Below are 17,649 nucleotides of genomic sequence, written 5' to 3'. Positions count from 1 at the left end.
TTAGCTTGTGAAAACACTAGTGTTGTAATCATTTTCAATATATACAGTATATTGTCATGACTGACAAAAAGAAAGTTAGAAAGTACAACATTTATTTGAATTTGACATTACTATTACTTTTGATCCATTTAATGCATATTTGCTGAAAGAATTATTAATTTCTTTCAATGAATTAATAAATCAATCAATCAATAAAGTAAAAAACATGTTCACAGATTGAGGTGTTCTTTAAGTAGCGATAATTGCATCCCGTTAACAATCGACCAGAAGATGAAGAAAAATGTATTTTGGCCTTGAGGAAAAATGACTGGTGCCACATACATTCTCAAATTTCCGAAGTATGACGGTATTAAACAATTTTGCATGTGTAAATTAATTCTAAAAATAATTAGCAATTGGTTATTCATATGAAATCCATGTATCATACATATATTATTTGAGAAGATTTTATTCTTTACAAGTATAGATGGCAAACCTTGACTTTGTATATTTTGACCTGTGAACATTGGCTCAGTCATGCCTTGACCTCCCTGTGGTACAACAACAACATTGTGTTTTTTGGATGTCAATACTGTATCTAATATTTAAACTACAAACTCAATTATTGTAGATTTTGGTTCTCATGAGCAAAACATTCCTAATTTTCAGTTGGAGATCATTTCGTTTGTAGGCACTCGAGTCTAGGAAGAGAGAAGCCTTTACTAAGCACCTTGTCTACAGATGATTACCAAAGGTTTTTAAACTTTTTAAGGGTTTTTATTTTATAAAATTTTTTTACCTATACGTTTTTTAACACAATTGTAGATTTGAATGATGATGAAAACAATGCACTGTTCTTTGGGCAGGTTAGTGAATTTCAAGGTTTTCTAGAAAGTTTTGAAGGTATATGGAAATAGTTTTGGTGTCAACTTTTCAAACAAATATCCAACTATGTACAAAGCTTAAAGAAACATTTCTTTCTACAAATGTGTTTGCTTGAGGAGTACAGAAACATGGCAACACGCACGCACACACACACACACACGCACGCACGCACGCACGCACACACACACACACACACACACACACACAATTAATACATTTAATAACATTTTGATCCTACTCAGGCCATCCTACAATAATCACAGTGAGAACAATGTAATGTTTAAAATAAAAGGCACCAAATTAGAACACAAGTATGTTAGTTCAGCTTTTCTGTAATGATGAAGCAGGTGAAACTGATGAATTATTTGTTTATTTGTTTGAACTTTAAATAGTTTTTGTGGGCATAAATAATTAATTTGGTTTCTTTGTTATTGTCTTGTGGCTTTGGGTAAGTGTGTTTGTCTCTACACGATCAGATACCCTTGTTTAAAAGGCCTGACATTTGGTACTTAATTTTGTTTTGTTTGTTTATGTGGTAAAGAGTATATATCAAACCCAGAACAAATATGGCATACTTCACCCTGTTAATTGGAAGGCAACAAGATGTTTTTGAGTGTCACCAAAGTCATTTATTCAGTCTTTTATTCCATTTATTCAAGCGAATAGCTTATCAATTTACTTGCACTTCTCATTTATTGACTGCATGCTGGGCCTGAGCATCTCTCGAAACATATCAACACTGGTTTATGGAACTGTTTTTAACAGCCACTTAGGACTTGCATTCAGGACATTCATGCAGACTAACAGACTTTGCAAAGACATCAGGAAATATGAAGCATATGCTTTCACCAGGGTACTGTTTGGCACTACGTGCATAAATTTTTTTTTCTTTTCCAGCCAGGGAAAACAGAAGATGATAATTAATAAACTGAGAGATAAACATTCCAGTACTCCTGGGTCATCGTTGTACAGATACAGAGCACGTTCAGATTTGAAAAAGCATCAGTGACAGCTTAAAGTAGATGTGCTGCACTCTTTTTTTTTTTAACTGGCAACCAAGGTAAGATCCTGGCATTGGTTCAGCTCATTAAAGAAAAAAAACATCACTGCACACTGTTTTGACTTGCTACTATGACATCTACAGAAAGTTAAATCTTCTTCCTCTTGTGGAGGGTAGCTGTGGATTTAGATTTTGCATGGTTTTTTATGGTAGCGTAAGATGGGGGAAGATGCCCCCTTTAAGACCAGTGTGTATTTACATTTCAACTGTACCATATTTAGATTTAAGCTTTGCATGTACAGGATAATGATGAATGGAATACACAGAAACATTTACTAAAATTATACAAAGCAGCAAGAATATCTGAGGCAAGAGTGTAAGAACCGGCAGTGTGGAAGACCACAGTGCAGCCGAAGGGATGGAAATCCATGGCAGAGCCCGGGGACTGCTGACCATTGTATAGTTGGGGAGGCAGAAACCCAAAGCATAGCTGGTGAAGGTGGAGACCAAGACAGATCCAACAGAGATGGAGACCTCCATGGAGGAGCCAGTGGAAGAGGAGACTGCCAGAGCAGAGGGCCTCTGGAGAGCCAAAAGAGCAGAAGACAATGCTGGAGCCAGTGGAGACGGATATCACCCCTGTGGAACTGGCAGAGCTGAGGAACAGGGTAGAGCAGACAGAAATAGCGGAGGAGGAACTAACTTCCTGGGCACCTGGTTCCTAACTTCTTGGGAACCAGTGAGTCTTTCCTAAACAGAGGTAGAGGAAGGGCTTCTATGGTCATGGTGAAGGAGAGGGAAACAGCTCTTGGCAGCCTTCCAGGCCATGGCAAAGGAGTCAAGAACAACCCCTGTGGCCAAGACAAATGGAGTGGAGTTGTGCACAGGACTTGGAAGCATCATATATGGGACAACTTGACTCGGGACATGGGACCTCAGGGATCACCAACTTGGGTCCACCGGGCTCAGGAATTCTGGGAGAAAGCACAGAGGGACTCATCTTGAAAAATGCACAATGTGAGCCAGGACTAAATGTAGTCTTCGAGAAAGCGAGGAGGAGGATTCTGACAGTTGACAGATCCATTTGTGGTCAGTACACTCTTAAAAATAAAGGTGCTTCAAAAGGTTCTTCACAGCGATGCCATAGAAGAACCATTTTTGGTTCCACAAAGAAACATTCAATCAAAGGTTCTTTAAAGAACCATCTCTTTCTTACCTTTTTGTAATCTGAAGAACCTTCTTTCGCCACAAAGAACCTTTTGTGAAACCGAAAGGTTCTTCAGATGTTAAAGGTTCTTTATGGAACCATTTAGACAAAAAGGTTCTTCTATGGCATCGTGAAGCACCTTTATTTTTAAGAGTGTAGTTATGTCATAGTTTGACAAGAAGGAAAAAGAAGTGGTGAGGATTTATAACTAATTAATTTGGCTATACTTAAGCTTTCAATATATAAAATACACAACAATTCATTTGTATATTTAGCTGTAATTATTTAATAATATCACATCAATATTTATGAGTGCAGTATTCTGTGTAATAACACTTATACCGCAGATCCATCCTAAACAGCACACTCAAACACTTTTCATGGGTCAAAACCAAAACTAATTTTGAGAAAAATGTGTGAATATTTTTGGTGGGAACATGATACAAGGCCTATGTCCTGTGAAAGTATTACCGCCGAGGCTGAGCTTTAAAAAAAAGTGGAATTTGGATTAAATACCTGACAACATAATGAGTGATCTCAAAAGATATTTTCTTTTCATGATTCAGGATCAAAACACACTGCTCACCAAATTTATTAAATTGATTTAAAATTTGTTCAAATAATTGCTTGTAAATTAAATTAACATTCTGCTTAAAAACTAAACTAACATATGTATTGGCAATGAAGTATTCTAAAAAGAAATGTTTCCAGTGTTTTTTTAACAATCAGACAGGAAACTAAAACATTTCTCTTATAGGGGTCAGTGGAAAAAATTGCTCTTGATAACTTGATTGTGTTGCCATTTCTTTGAGATGACTCCCAGTGGACACTAAGAAGCCTTTTTTCTTTCTTCACCTTCACTTGTTAGTTGAATGAAAGAAATAGCTGGCAGAAAAATCCTCAAGAGGACAATAGTTAACTTGACTTTTCCTACAGAATGTCTGTTAGATTGCTGTAGCCCACAGTTTGACATACTGGATGCAAAAACCAATGTAATATGTATGACTAAAATTTGGCATGAGACCAAACCCACCAATAAGTAGTCTTACCGCTGACCTCACAGCAGTGTGCTGAAGAATAAAAATAGCGGCGCATATTACTCACATTCTGGGTTTAAAATGGCTATTTTGGCCAAAAGCCATGCCCAGCTGGAATTTGAGAAATGTTTCGTTTTATTCAAATTTCAGCTCAGTATCCACAGAATGTTACACATACATTTTATTCCAGTTAAAATTATTTTCTTTTTAGAAAAAACTTGATTTAAAGAAAAATGTTATTTAGCAATGGGATACGAAAAACAAACCTATTTCAAGATGCACTAGTCAACATTTGAAGTGGATCAAAATCTTTCATCGAAGTTGTTCTAAAACCTAAAACAAAATGTGTTCTTGTCTAAGGACAACTTTGATGGACTTTGTGACTACTGTATCTAAAATACTAAATCAAGATATTATGAGTTAATTCACTATTATTTTTCAAGAAAATTAAAAGCTTTTACTACTGTCACGTGCTCTGTCCATTATTTCATTAACCACTACTCCAACATGAAGCCATAACAGTGTTTTATCTGTGACTTATATCATGACTACAGTTTGGCCATTGGAATAGCCTGACAAACCAATTAGGGGCCAGCTATTGCTGTTATTTTGGCGCGCACTTTTGGGTGTATCACAAGTAACGATCAAACAAAGGCTTGACTAAATTGAGCTGGGTGGCTATATCTGATGTTTGTACAACAGCATCTTGCCAGAAAATGACTGTGCTACAGTCAATGTGAACAACTGTAATTTTTCCGTAAGGTCAGGTTTTCTTGAGATTCTCTGCAGACACTTTGTGAATCAACAGAGGTTTGATTTGTTGTGAATGCACGGCAAAAAATGTTGGATTGTGAACAAACCCTCCATAACTGTTGAACCTTATTTTACCTATTGTAGGCAGATAAGGAGACAGGAGTTCTTAGTTAATAATACGATTGAAAAATTGGAGCTGTGGTGGGCCAATGTCTGCTGGAGTGATTTGAAACTCAAGATGAGTTGTTTTTCCCATGTTCTATGTCCCATAGATTACAAGTGATAAATGAATCCATATTTGCATTGATTATATATTATTGTGAGAGTCTCCCCTCTGTGAATTTAACTGATGTTATCCACTGGAACTGATGAATGGTGTATAAGCTGGTCAGTCTAAAATGACAAATGTCATGTTATTTATCTATAATGTGGTTAAACTTAGCTTGATCATTTGTGATTTACACAAGCAACACCTGTTTTTAACCTTTTTTATCTAGAATATAACAAATGTGGGAAGTTTTGTTGAAACAAAAACCCTCTCATTAGAGTCACATTGGGCCCTATCATACACCCGGCGCAATGCGACGGCAGGCGCGATGCAAGTGTTTTTTACTAGTTTCAGCCCGAAGCAGTTATCATTTTCATGTCCTGCGCCACATTGTTTAAATAGCAGTTGCATTTGCGCCCATTTGTGCGCCTATGGGCGTGCTGGTCTGAAAACGAAGTGTGTTCAGGCGCATTGTTGGCGCGCTGATATTTTGAAGCAACTGAAATAGACTGCGCCATAATTCAAAGGGGAAACAATTTTTCATTATGACAGATATTTGTTCTTGATTTAAGTGTAAAGTCACTTAATTTTTCAGAAGTTTTCAAAACTTTTGCATCTTTTGCATAGTAAATGTATCTTGATTTAAGGATGTTAAGGATATTTGTATTGGAAAACAAATACTGAGTAAGATGATTCTTCTTCCTCTTCCTCTTCTTCTTCTTTTTTATTTTTATTTTATTCTTTTGCAATACATGCAACATTAAATGCCATGACTTTATCAATGTAAAACTTTCTGTGCTGATAATACCTTTTTAAGGACCTTTTTAAGACCCTATTGTATCATAGATGTCTTAAAGACAGTGTTTTAGACAGTGGTGTTGACTCACTGTTTTATGTCCACGATGCATGTGACATTACACAGTCAGAAAAGGTGCCGAGATTACTTCCCTGGAGTGCTGTCTCATATTGGAGGCAGTTACTTTGCATTAAAAATAAAATAGATATGTTCTGTAAGTATGCACTGTAGCTTTTGGTAACAAATGTATTGCTTGTTTTCTTGGATGAGAATGAGCTCTGTTTAAACTATTATAGCTATCAGCTATAGCTTTGTAACGCTGTGCGAATAAAATGTGCCAATGAGCCAAAGTCAGCATTAAAATGCAGCAAATCATCCTAAAGGGACACATCAAGCTATTACCTGTTGCAAAAAAGTGAGTGCTGCCGGGCTCCAGGAAAAATGTGGAGTGTCCCATGGAGAGTTTCTGCAGTCAGACGTCAGTCTGCGCATATTAAAAACTTGACAGCCATGGCTACAAAAAATGCTTAATTTTGTTACTCAACACATGTTATAGAAGTTTTGTGTTTTTGGTGGTAGATTTATGTGGATTAACCTTCCTCATGGTAGTCTCTTTGGGGTCTTGTAAAAAGCTGAGAAATGGTTAGTTCCGTGTCAGCTGAGTGTAAGAAATGTCCAAGTACTGAACTAAAATCAGCATGCAGCCAACTAAAGGACATTTTCATTAAAGAAAGAGTGAATCAGTTACATATTATGAATGAGATATTTTCAAAGGTTGTGTGTAGAACACTGAGATATTTCTCTTATAATACAAATCTCCATTCATTTTATTTTGAAAATATAAAAAACAGTTTTTTTTTTTTTTTTTTTTGGATCAGTCAAGCCTGGCGCAAGCATTTTCATTTACTGAACTCTTATTTATGAACAATACTGTTATTTTTGAAAACAAACAAAAAATATTACTAGATGAGAACTGCGATACACCTGTTTTTGACATACCCCATCATGCACCATCAGAGGAAATTACCTCTTATTTCTCAGGGTGTACTGAGGGCATATTCCAAAACCGCAAACAATTCTTGCCTGGCCCTCCTTGTGGAAGGATAAGACGTACCTTTGCAAAGTAATGAGAGAACGTAATCTAGCCAGAGGCCAGGAGGCATTCATTTTACATTTGAGCCCCAAGTTAGCTCCGCAGAAAAATCTCAACATTTCTGATGTTTGTTGCTCACAGTTGAGCTTAATAAGAGCACACAACAAGACAACTCATGGGTATAAAAAAGGTTTTAATTTAATATTAAACAGAGAATTTGTACAGGACTTTTACATACATAATGACCTGTATGTCGGCCATGAAAAGTAAGTACAGGTACAATCCGTTTCATTTAATGAACTGTATGAATTTTATTCCTTGTTTCATCTTTGCCATATGTGCTTTTTTTCACTGCTAATGTTCTGAATAAATTAAGGATATTTTATAATGTAATGGTTTGAAATGGGAAGAAAACTTGATTATTTTTTATTTCAGTTTGGAGAATGTATCATACAAATATTTGGTTAGTGGAATAAATAGATACTTTATTGCATATACTCTTTATCACAACTATTCATACAGTAGGATGTGTATTAATGTGGCATTTAAAATGGGTACCTTTTGGTTAGTTGTGAAATACAAGATTTATTTTATGCTCGAGGAAAGCTAGGAATTTTCCTATTGTCTGCTTCGTAAATGTTTCATACTCTTGAGGAAACGTAATACTCATGTATCAAACTATGAAAATCTGTATTAAATATGAATATATTTTTTAGAATAATCCAATGTTGCAATGTAGAGTTTTCTGTACAGCACTTTTTTTAAAATGAATTGTTCAAGAAGTATTTTAACAAAGTCCTTTAAACACATTTTGGTGACTGGTCTGTGAACAGTTTCAAATATTCAAAGTCTTGTGTGTGATGCTTATTTAACTCCATCGTGCACATCTGATTTGGAAGTCAGATCATAGAGGCAAGTCGAAACAGTTCATAATTTAGACCCTCACAGACATCTCACCTGAATGTGACTCACATGGTCACACTGAGAGTGGCAGTCAATGCATGGCTACTTCTGAGATGTGTTAGCTTACAGTAGGTGCTGTTATGTCATGCTTTCACGTTGACAGCGTAAGAACTTCCCGACTCTCTCTGCTCTTTAATTCTCCCTCTCAGTAATGGAATTCCAACAGCCTTCCTTTTGAATAGACATGAACCTTTTCTCTGAGGTGATTCTCCAGGTGTTGGGACCGAAGAATGAAGAAGCAGTCCAACGGATGAGTGAATATCAGTTTAGCTGTGCTCCAATGGACCGTCATGTTGACCTCCCCCTACTGAAGGAGAACAAAAATACTGTTACTTTAAAATCTATTGATGAAAACAGTTACATTGCATGTGCCTACATTTTCCACCTAATGGCTACTGTTAATGTTATTTACATAAAGACACATTTTACTATATTACTACTATATATCTACGGTCCACATATCCCATTCAGATCCAGAATCCAGGCTCATTGGAAAAACCTGCCTGTGGTAACATTACTGCAAAATGACTGGCAAATGCAATGCTGTACCAGGTGAGCTAATGAGCAAGTTTACTATGTCAGACAAGCCAAACATATGCAGAATGTTATGTGATGCAAACATGAAAATGTATTAGTTTACAAATCATGTGCTATGGTGAAAGTGTTTTGAGATCATAACATAGTATTGGGCAAGAGACCACATACAAATAAGTCTTTATTAAATAATAATCTACTCCTGTAATAACAATTTGCGTGAAAAGGGAAATAACAGTCCTGCAAGTGGAATCTCTAGTGAATTATACACACACTTTTTTGAGTTTTGCAAAAATGTAGGTAGAAGCACATTTTCCAATAAGTCTATGTTGGTATTTTAGTGGTCTGAGGTTTTATTGTTACCTCTGACTGCAGAAAGCATTACACTGTTGGTCGCTGTGTAAAGCACACACGCAGCGTTGACCTCCAACGCTGCCCTTGGCAGAACGCCGTACCCGCTGAGAGCCTCTATAACTCGACAAGCCGTATGGGACAGTGCGCCTGCCAATACAAAAAGGTTAAGAACTTTGAGTTACAGAAAACACTACTACAGCACTGGCGAACAGTGAAAGTGAGATGTACTAAAGGACTTAAACCAGCAAGTGTTTTGTTCCCTCTAAATTATACTGTATATTACGTCTCCATTCACCTTAAAGTTTCAGAAGCTGGGAGTTTAAACCAGGAGGTTTTAATGTGTGCTGAGAGTCTTTGTGCAGTGTTTCAACACCCTGTTCAGTTTGATATTTCTTTTGCACTGGCAGAGCAGGTTACATACACAATCTGCCAAGAGGTCTGAAATGTGACACTGAACCATGCATAATGCGGAGGTCAGAAAATATGAGTTTGGAGTATGGATGTGCTGGGAATCCCAACCTCACCGCACAAATACCAAGAAGCATGGATTTAAAACATATCAATTTAAGAGAACTGAACTTGTCTTGATAGCAGTTAGCATTATTCAATTAGTAAAAAATTTAAAATAAAACACAAAAGGGACGGATGATGTACAAAGGATTGCTTAAATTCTGCTGAAATCTCCAGAGCTTTCATGTACAAATTCTGTTAATGGGCAACCACGTTTAGTTAGAAAAAGTAGTTTGTTAGTAAGTAAGTAAATCAATCAAAAAAATGAAAATATTTGACAGTAAGAAAAACAAATACAATAAAACACATAGCCTTGCGTTTCATTAAGAAATACACCTCAGCTCAAAAGTGTGGACACAGACTCTTCATTTACAACAGGCATAGTTTGCTTTTGTTTAACCTTGATTACGTATTTCATTTCAACTCATTGCAGGCCACCCAATAGTTGATTAGGCTTTGTGTTTTTCTGGTAACACCTCAGTAAATTACTCTTATTTATACTGCATGGAAACTAATAAAGCAGACTCTGAGGCTCAGTAAATCTGAACAGCTGTACTCAGGGAGCCATGGGCCTCATTTGCTAAGAGTTACTCCTGCAAACATCCTGTCATGCAAGCATCTCTTTGATCTCAGCCCTTTCTCTTTAGCCAGTCGTATATGCTAGACAAGTGCCTAGACAAGTGGCGGAGAATATTAATTACTCTCAAGTGCAAAGAATTATTGTAGCTATGTTGACCTACATAAGTAATATACTAAAGCTGCAGTTCTTCTTTACAAACATGACTTATGACAAATTCTCTTCATTAAAAGTTAATATATTTATTAAATATATTAATAAATTAAAATGGCAACTTTAGTTGGTAACATATAGTTCTAGTAGTTTACTAAGACGGAGCCTGTAGCAGAAGCTGAAACATTTCCCCCAACAACTCTTAATCAAGATAAGTTTCTCTAATCACGTGCAATAAATTGTTATTATGAACATTTTGGATAAGATTGATGCATGTGACTTGTTTAAACTACACAAGGATTTTGCAATCTTATCTGTAATAAAGAAGGATGCAGGCCAGAAATAATTTCGTTTTGACAGAAAGGAGAATGTTTGTCCACGTGTCTCTGTTGAGACTGCCAAATGTAATAGTTCACTTTTGCTTCTAAGACAACAATCGTATACAGTTAAATGTTCAATGTTTTTCATTTTAGCAACCAAATCTTCATTATTTTATTCTCCCATTTTTCTTCTAAGTAGTCAGTGGTTTGATTATTTCATCATTTTTTACAGTGGGATGAGGCTTCACGTGCATCTTTACCATTGTATTCTTAAACACTTGATTACGAGTACAATTTTACTACATTAAATATGTTAAATGGATTTTCAATGAACACATTTGCTTAGTAATATTCATTATTACGATCCAGAAACTCTTGCCACATTAAGTTTTATTAATTACTAATGTTTTGGTGTCTTCAAGTCCTAATTGTGTTTTAATAAAGAATGTTCATAAACATGTTGTCACATGTATTCACTATTGTTTTTCTATACTATGCTATGCCACATAAAGGCGGTTTAAAGCAAAGTTTTAGCAGTCGTAAATGCAACCCTGTCTTTAATTTAGAAGTCAGAGGCACAGTAAATCCGTCCAAAATGATCCCACTCTGCAAAGAAAAACCTTTCACGGGTTTCAGCACCTGTTGATTATTATTTCATGGGCAAGTCTTAGAAACTTACTCTGGTGTGTTGATCCAGATGATGTCCAGGTGACAGTAGTAAACACACTCTTTGTCTTTGTACGAGTAACACGTACATCTCTTGGCTCTCCTCCGAGGTTTCAGAATCTGGCAGAAATAACTTGCTCCGGGTTTTAATTCAGACTCACCAAACTGCTTCGGAGTCGCACTTGATACTTTGGTTAAATCCTTCGCGCTGTTTTTCATGAGCACATCTTGACGAAACGAGGAAAATCCTGCATATGAAAATGCTTTAATTAGAACAAATGGCAATTCTATACATTAAAATAATCTCATGTTGCAACAGCACTAAAAAATAAAGTGTTATATCATATCATCATATCATATTATCATAAAAGGACCCTATAAATGCCTTTCTATCTAACACGCATTTCGATTAATCGTTTTACACATTTCTATTTCATTTTACATGTTACCATACATGTCCATTCACTTAAAAATGTAGGCTAGGCCTACTTCATGTGGTAAGCATTTATTAAAGTCAAAAATGCAATTTACCCTCTATGGGTGACATTATAGGCTACAGAATCGAAAGTAGGCTACTTTAAGGGTCAAGCCTTAGGTTTACTCAGGGTGAGAAAGAGCTATTGAGGCTGTGGGGTCACACAACCCAATGATGAAGGTCTTGAACCCCCGAAGAAATTCGAAACAAAAGGTTTTAAACCTTTGGATAAAGATTTTGGATGTCATACAAAATTTGTCATCGGCTTGGGTAAATTGTACCAATAACGTATTGTGACTTCACAAGTGTAGTAATTTAGGAGGTGCAATTTTGAAAGTGCAACAACTGAAGGTTTATGAAACGTCAGTCAATTAAATTAAAATTTTAACCATATTTAATTCCATATTTGACCCAAAGTTGGGTTGAAACAACCCAGCATTTTTTAGAGTGTGGCGCCAAATCACAGTTTGCTTTGTGCAAACTTTGACATATATAAAATGTTGTGTGCTTCCTTATTTTTTTATGATAAATGATTAATTAATTATAAATTGCATAAATTATATGCAAAGAGTGATTTTAGTCCAATAACTGTACAAGTTTTCTGCATGTGAAATGCGGTGCAACCCACCGTTCGCCATTGCGACTGTTAGTCCAATAAAAAGCAAAATTCCCAAATGTATTAATAATGACACCCTGGCCATCACAGTTATTCCAGATAGTCTCCGTGAACAAAGTTAGTTTAAAATCCAGGATCGAGCAGAAGTGCTGAGTGATCCAACTGCAGTGAAAAGTAACATTTTCTTTGTCACTCTCTGTAGTGTTTTCAGGTTTGTGGGCTGACAGAAGAGTGGAGCGCGACGGAACAGCATCTCAGTTTCGCTCTTGGAGGTTTTATAGTGAGCACCTATCAGCCTGCGAGGCACCACCCGCTGGAACGCCGCACTGATGTGTTGTCACAGCTGAATCAGTTCTCATGTGTATGTCATTAAATCACTCACGCACGCGGCAGAACATTATTTTAATGCCAATAGCACTTTATCAAATAAGATCGGTTACTAATACGTGCTCCAATATGACAAGTCTGGTAATTACAGAGGTCTGATATTAATTCTGAAAAATCCTTTCAACATTTTATACTCATTACAATGTTTTTTCCTACCTCAAGAGACATAAATTACATGCTCTATCAGCAGTCCCATTAATCAAAGGACCACACTGGAGTTTCCAGTGCTTAAAATGCAGCTTTAGACAAGAGCTGTTAGTAAAATGATTCAACTGGGCATAAGAGTGGTTCATGTCCAGCGGGGGCAAATATTTTTATTAAAAATGTGACAGTAAATTATATCCAGTGCATGTTTTGGCCTCAACACTGCTCTTTTAATGCTTTTGTTGACTGATAGACAGAATTCTGACTTTGAATGTTTCAAACATAATTGCTGACAAACAGTTTTTCAGAAATGATTTTACATACAATTTACCTGACATTTTAGAATATTCATTCTGTAAAGCATTGTTAGCTGATAAAACAACTGTTAGCATGTATCAAAATGACCTATAAATGTCAGCATCCCAAATATTTACAAAGAAGAGCTAGATGATATTTTGTGTGAACTGAAACTGCGATGCCAGATGATTGATTGATTTAATCTCCAACATACCTTCCAATACTATAAACAGTGTGGGACAAAGCAATTTGTCCAAACATCTTACACTACTTTTTATTTGTAAAAGTGTGCCGTCCATCCCTGACATGTGGTAACAATCTGGCCTTCAGGTCTTTACTTGTCAACACGTTTCCACATAAACTTTTTTTCTCTTTATACTGTGTGTTGATCAAGTCTCATTTTATACATTTTACTTCAAAAATGTAAAAAAATTCAAACAATTGAACAAATGATGCAAACAATAATGAAAAATATTAATGATGAAAAATAGTGCTAAGAATATTATAGTAGTAGTACGCATTAATAGTGCTAGAATATAAGATAAATATTATTCTAATCTTAGAATCCTTTTTATAGCACGTAAAACTGCAGTTCAAATATAAAGAATTTACAGTGGGGTCGAAAAGTCTGAGACCACAAAGAAAATATGAACAATCATATTTTGCGATTTTGAGAAATGTTATGGTGTAAAATGAATAATGAATATTTAAAATTATGTTCTAGGTCACAAATTAACTGAAAGTAAAAAAAAAAATTTTACAGAGTTTTCTTGCTTACTTCTTAAGTCACGCTGGAGAACACGATCATCCGGTTTTGTTCATGTCAGCTCTTGTTTATTCTGCTGTCATTAAGCATAATGGGAACATTCCTATAACTACGACATCCTGACATTTTTTCACTCTACATTTTATTCAAATTTGTTCAATAATTAAAAAATGGAAAAGTTTAAACCCTGGTTCTCTATGTATATTTCAACTACACTCTTAAAAATAAAGGTGCTTCGCGATGCCATAGAATAACCTTTTTGTCTAAATGGTTCCATAAAGAACCTTTAACATCTGAAGAACCTTTCTGTTTCACAAAAGCTTCTTTGTGGCGAAAGAAGCTTCTTCAGATTATAAAAAGATAAGAAAGAGATGGTTCTTTAAAGAACCTTTGACTGAATGGTTCTTTGTGGAACCAAAAATGGTTCTTCTATGGCATCGCTTGAAGAACCTTTTGAAGCACCTTTATTTTTAAGAGTGTAGCATGTTTTTTCCTTCTTTCTGCTTCCCTGTTAACTAAAAGTCAGTTGAAAGCAGAGGTACGTCAGAAGTCACATATCTTGGACAACCTTGCACGTATCATGGGAATGTACAGCATGGGATTAAAATCCTCATTCCACATGGATCCCACAGGGAAATGAATCTTGAAAAAACAGTCATGTTGGGGCCCTGCTGCTAGCCGGTATGAGGTTTTCTGTTTGATGGCGGTTTAGATTGTAGTTCAGTATAGTTTTAACTGAGACCCTGTGTCAAACCTGAATGGATACCCAGAGCTTACCCATATAGAGGTAATATCTTAATATCAAACAACACAAGAAACCCCTTATTTATGATATGAATATAATTTACAGTATAATGAAAATGAATGAGGATGGGGCTGTCCAACTCAATAAAAAAAAGACCATGAATAATTAATAATAAATAATTTGTATAATAATGTGATTGTATTTCTAGTCTTCTGATGTTTTACAGTACCTTTTATGATGCTTTTTTTGTGGTTGTTGTTGTCAGCAGTCCTTATTTCCCTCCGTTAAATGGAAAAGGTATTCACCTAAAAGTTCACCTTTTATGCTCTATGGCAGAAATAAGGTAATACAGATTTTTGGAAGGAATTCATATAAATAAATAATGAAAAGTCTCTGTATCAACAGTAGGCCACTGAAAAAAAGGCTAAAATGGCAAGTAGCTAAATATTTACACTTCTATTTGTAAAATGATTTGCACTCGCATGTTTGAGATTGCTGATTACACTAAGAATGTTCCGTGAGACACACACATAAACAAAATTAACTTAATAAACTTCATAATTACTTGCAGTAAGACAGCGCTTACTTTACACATTAGTAGGTGACAACAAAGCATCATCATCCCCAACATACCTCCACGGAGAACATTATTATAAAAAAATATTTTAAAATAAAATAAAAACCTTAAAGATTTAATAAAATGTCATTTAATTTCTCTTTTTCATTTTAAGTTTAAAAGTTTAAAATAACTAAACTAAACTTATTGTAGACATTAAAAAACAAAAATAAATAAATAAAATAAAAATAAAAAAGCCACAGAATTACTAGAACTTTAACTATATTTAAAACAGAAAATTTTAAAATCCAATAAAAAAATGCCAAGCCTGCAGCACTGGTCATACCCCACATTAATCAGAAGCTCGTCTGAAGATGCTTGCTGGAGATGGTAGATTAAGATTAAATCATTTCTTGTCTGCCTTTTAATCCTGCAACATCTGAGAGCAATTTTAGCCTCTTAGCCATGACCCATAGGTTCCTCGTGAAGCAAAGTGCAGAAACAGGAAAAAGAAGTGGCATGCGGCTGAAAATTATGAGGATCTGACTTGGATTTTTCAGGAGACCTTCTACATAAACTCCTTTACGTTTTTGTTAGAATGAAATACTAGCTATATTAAAGGACATTTTCAAATTGAAGAAGTTAAATAAAAATATAATTACGATTTCAGAAAGTGGATGTTGAACCAAATCAACTCTTGAATTTCTCCCTTGACTTCAGGAGGATCTTCCCCAACAGGTGGTTTAACCATATAGCCACTTTTTCAAAAGCAGAACAGGTGGGCAAAACAATGTATCACACAACTTCCTCATTACCTTGCTAATAACTCATCACAGTATTAGTTATGTATATTACCTGATAGCCCATCTCACTAACCTTTCTTCACAGCTGTTCATCCATACTTCTCCTAAAGCATTTAACCTTTTGATCATCTCAACCTCTGCATATCTGTAACCTTTTATATTTCAAGTAAAATACGATAAACATTGTTTGGTGGGATTGTTTTTCCCACACCAGTACATGACTCATTGCATTAAAATGTGAGGCCTCTATCCATAATATTGCATTCTTCTATGGATTATGGACTTATATTTTAGCCAGAAGTGGTGATTTGAATTTTTTAACCGTCTTACAAACACACAGCTTTTCACTTCATAGTAATTTAATTGATGGACTGGAGTGGTGTGGATTACATGTGGATTATTGTGATTTTTTCTGCTCCAATCATCAACAGATAAGGGAAATAAAGCATTAGTGTTTCTTTTCTACATGAAAGATGACCTCGCAGCACTTTTGAGTGACGTACTTGACCCACTCTTTGCCCGAGGGCTAATTCATAACTGACATGTCTGATCCAATTACGAGGCATGTGCTTTTAGAATGGAATTAGATTCCTGAATGGTTCCATCATAGTCTTCTGTACCTAGACTGGGACAAATCCCACCGGCTTCCAGAAACCGCTAGGCCTCATTTCTACCTGGAAGATGATCTGATCACAAGTGGTGGGCACTTATCAGGTAAATCAGGTAAAAACTTACAATGTTTATATTAAATTGTCATCAAGTTAAATACAAATTCAGCCGTATAAAATATTTTTTGTCGTGACACCCGTATCTGGTACTTGCCTAAAAATACAGGTTTATTATATGCGTACTTAATAGATTACACTAGCATTAGGCTCTTAGCCTTACCCTGCAGTTGGTTCACCCTTTGCCTGTGCTATCACTGAAACCACAGAAGCAGGTAGACAGCAGGCATGTGACCACACCGCAAACCTACTCGTTACCTCTGAGCACTTGTGATTGGATCACCGAAAATGTATTTCAATACCAGATGGAATCAGGGCCTCAGAGTACTCTTAAGACTTTTACTCAAGTTGTTTGGGAATTGGTGACTTGTAACGTGTAGTGGAGAAATTTTCACTGTAAGGTATCTGTACTTTTACTCAAGTATGGTTTTTAGGTACTCTTTACACCTCTGCCTCAGAGAAAATACCTCTCTTTTTTCTCCTGGTGTGTTCTTTCCTTTTGTCATGAATCCTGTCCTTGATTTTCGGTCTGCTCGCCACCAGAGGTCGCCTTTGCATTATATTGACTCTCACACCACACAGACTGTTACACGTCACCCTGGACTATATTTCCCATGTTCCATTACACTGATTACGCACTCAACTGCAGCCAATCACACACAATTTAAATATGAGGCGCTAACCACCGTTCAGGGCCGAGTGTTGTTTGCGCTTATCTCTCTGTCAGTGATAGCAACTTTATGGAGCCAGTTCCCTGTCCTAGTTTCTAGTAGTGATGGGAAGAGCAAGGCTTCGTGAAACACTGAAATAGTCGAAGCAAATGTGCCGAGGCTTTGAAACAATTCGACACCCGTCTCTACGGTGACACCTATTGGTAATTTTCAAGTATTGCTCTGAAACAGCATTGACAATGAATTAGTTAAGCGAATTGATGGATTATAACCTATATCAGAATAAGAATCAGAATTAGCCTTATTCGCCAGGTGTGTGCAAACACACAAGGAATTTGTTGTGGTTTTTTAAGGTGCTCCTGGTACATA

At 35.9% G+C, this 17,649-nt stretch overlaps 1 protein-coding gene and 1 long non-coding RNA gene across 2 annotated transcripts in view; both read right to left on the bottom strand.

The window, feature by feature from the left end:
* Positions 1–1,348: 1,348 nt before the first annotated feature.
* The window catches only part of LOC107551314 (uncharacterized), a 17,687-nt gene continuing 1,386 nt past the window's right edge, over positions 1,349–17,649 (bottom strand). Inside the window, exons 2-3 of the long non-coding RNA XR_001604750.1 lie at positions 14,096–14,103; positions 1,349–1,359 (exon numbers count right to left, since the gene is read on the bottom strand). This is a non-coding gene — a long non-coding RNA (uncharacterized lncRNA). The remainder of the gene's footprint in view (positions 1,360–14,095; positions 14,104–17,649) is intronic.
* LOC107551313 (endothelin-3-like) lies at positions 7,194–12,397 on the bottom strand. Its single transcript, XM_016232871.1, has 4 exons — positions 12,199–12,397; positions 11,109–11,343; positions 8,879–9,016; positions 7,194–8,288 (listed from the first exon to the last, which is right to left on the bottom strand). The coding sequence occupies exons 1-4, from the start codon at positions 12,269–12,271 to the stop codon at positions 8,270–8,272; spliced, it is 465 nt and encodes a 154-aa protein (XP_016088357.1). The 5' UTR covers positions 12,272–12,397; the 3' UTR covers positions 7,194–8,269.

Source organism: Sinocyclocheilus grahami, unplaced genomic scaffold (genome assembly GCF_001515645.1).
Source record: "Sinocyclocheilus grahami isolate Dianchi unplaced genomic scaffold, SAMN03320097.WGS_v1.1 scaffold420.1, whole genome shotgun sequence".
Taxonomy (NCBI): Eukaryota; Metazoa; Chordata; class Actinopteri; order Cypriniformes; family Cyprinidae; genus Sinocyclocheilus; species Sinocyclocheilus grahami.
The sequence above is the reverse complement of the archived record's forward strand: the minus strand, read 5'-3'. Positions and strand labels throughout refer to the sequence as shown.

Bases quoted from the DNA above. Each gene is read 5' to 3' on its own strand.
- LOC107551313 (XM_016232871.1), bottom strand. From the start codon at position 12,271: ATGGCCAGGGTGTCATTATTAATACATTTGGGAATTTTGCTTTTTATT. The intron at 11,344-12,198 runs GTGGGTTGCACC...TTTCATATGCAG, and splicing joins AACAGTCGCAATGGCGAACG to GATTTTCCTCGTTTCGTCAA. The intron at 9,017-11,108 runs GTAAGTTTCTAA...TTGTATTGGCAG, and splicing joins ATCTGGATCAACACACCAGA to GCGCACTGTCCCATACGGCT.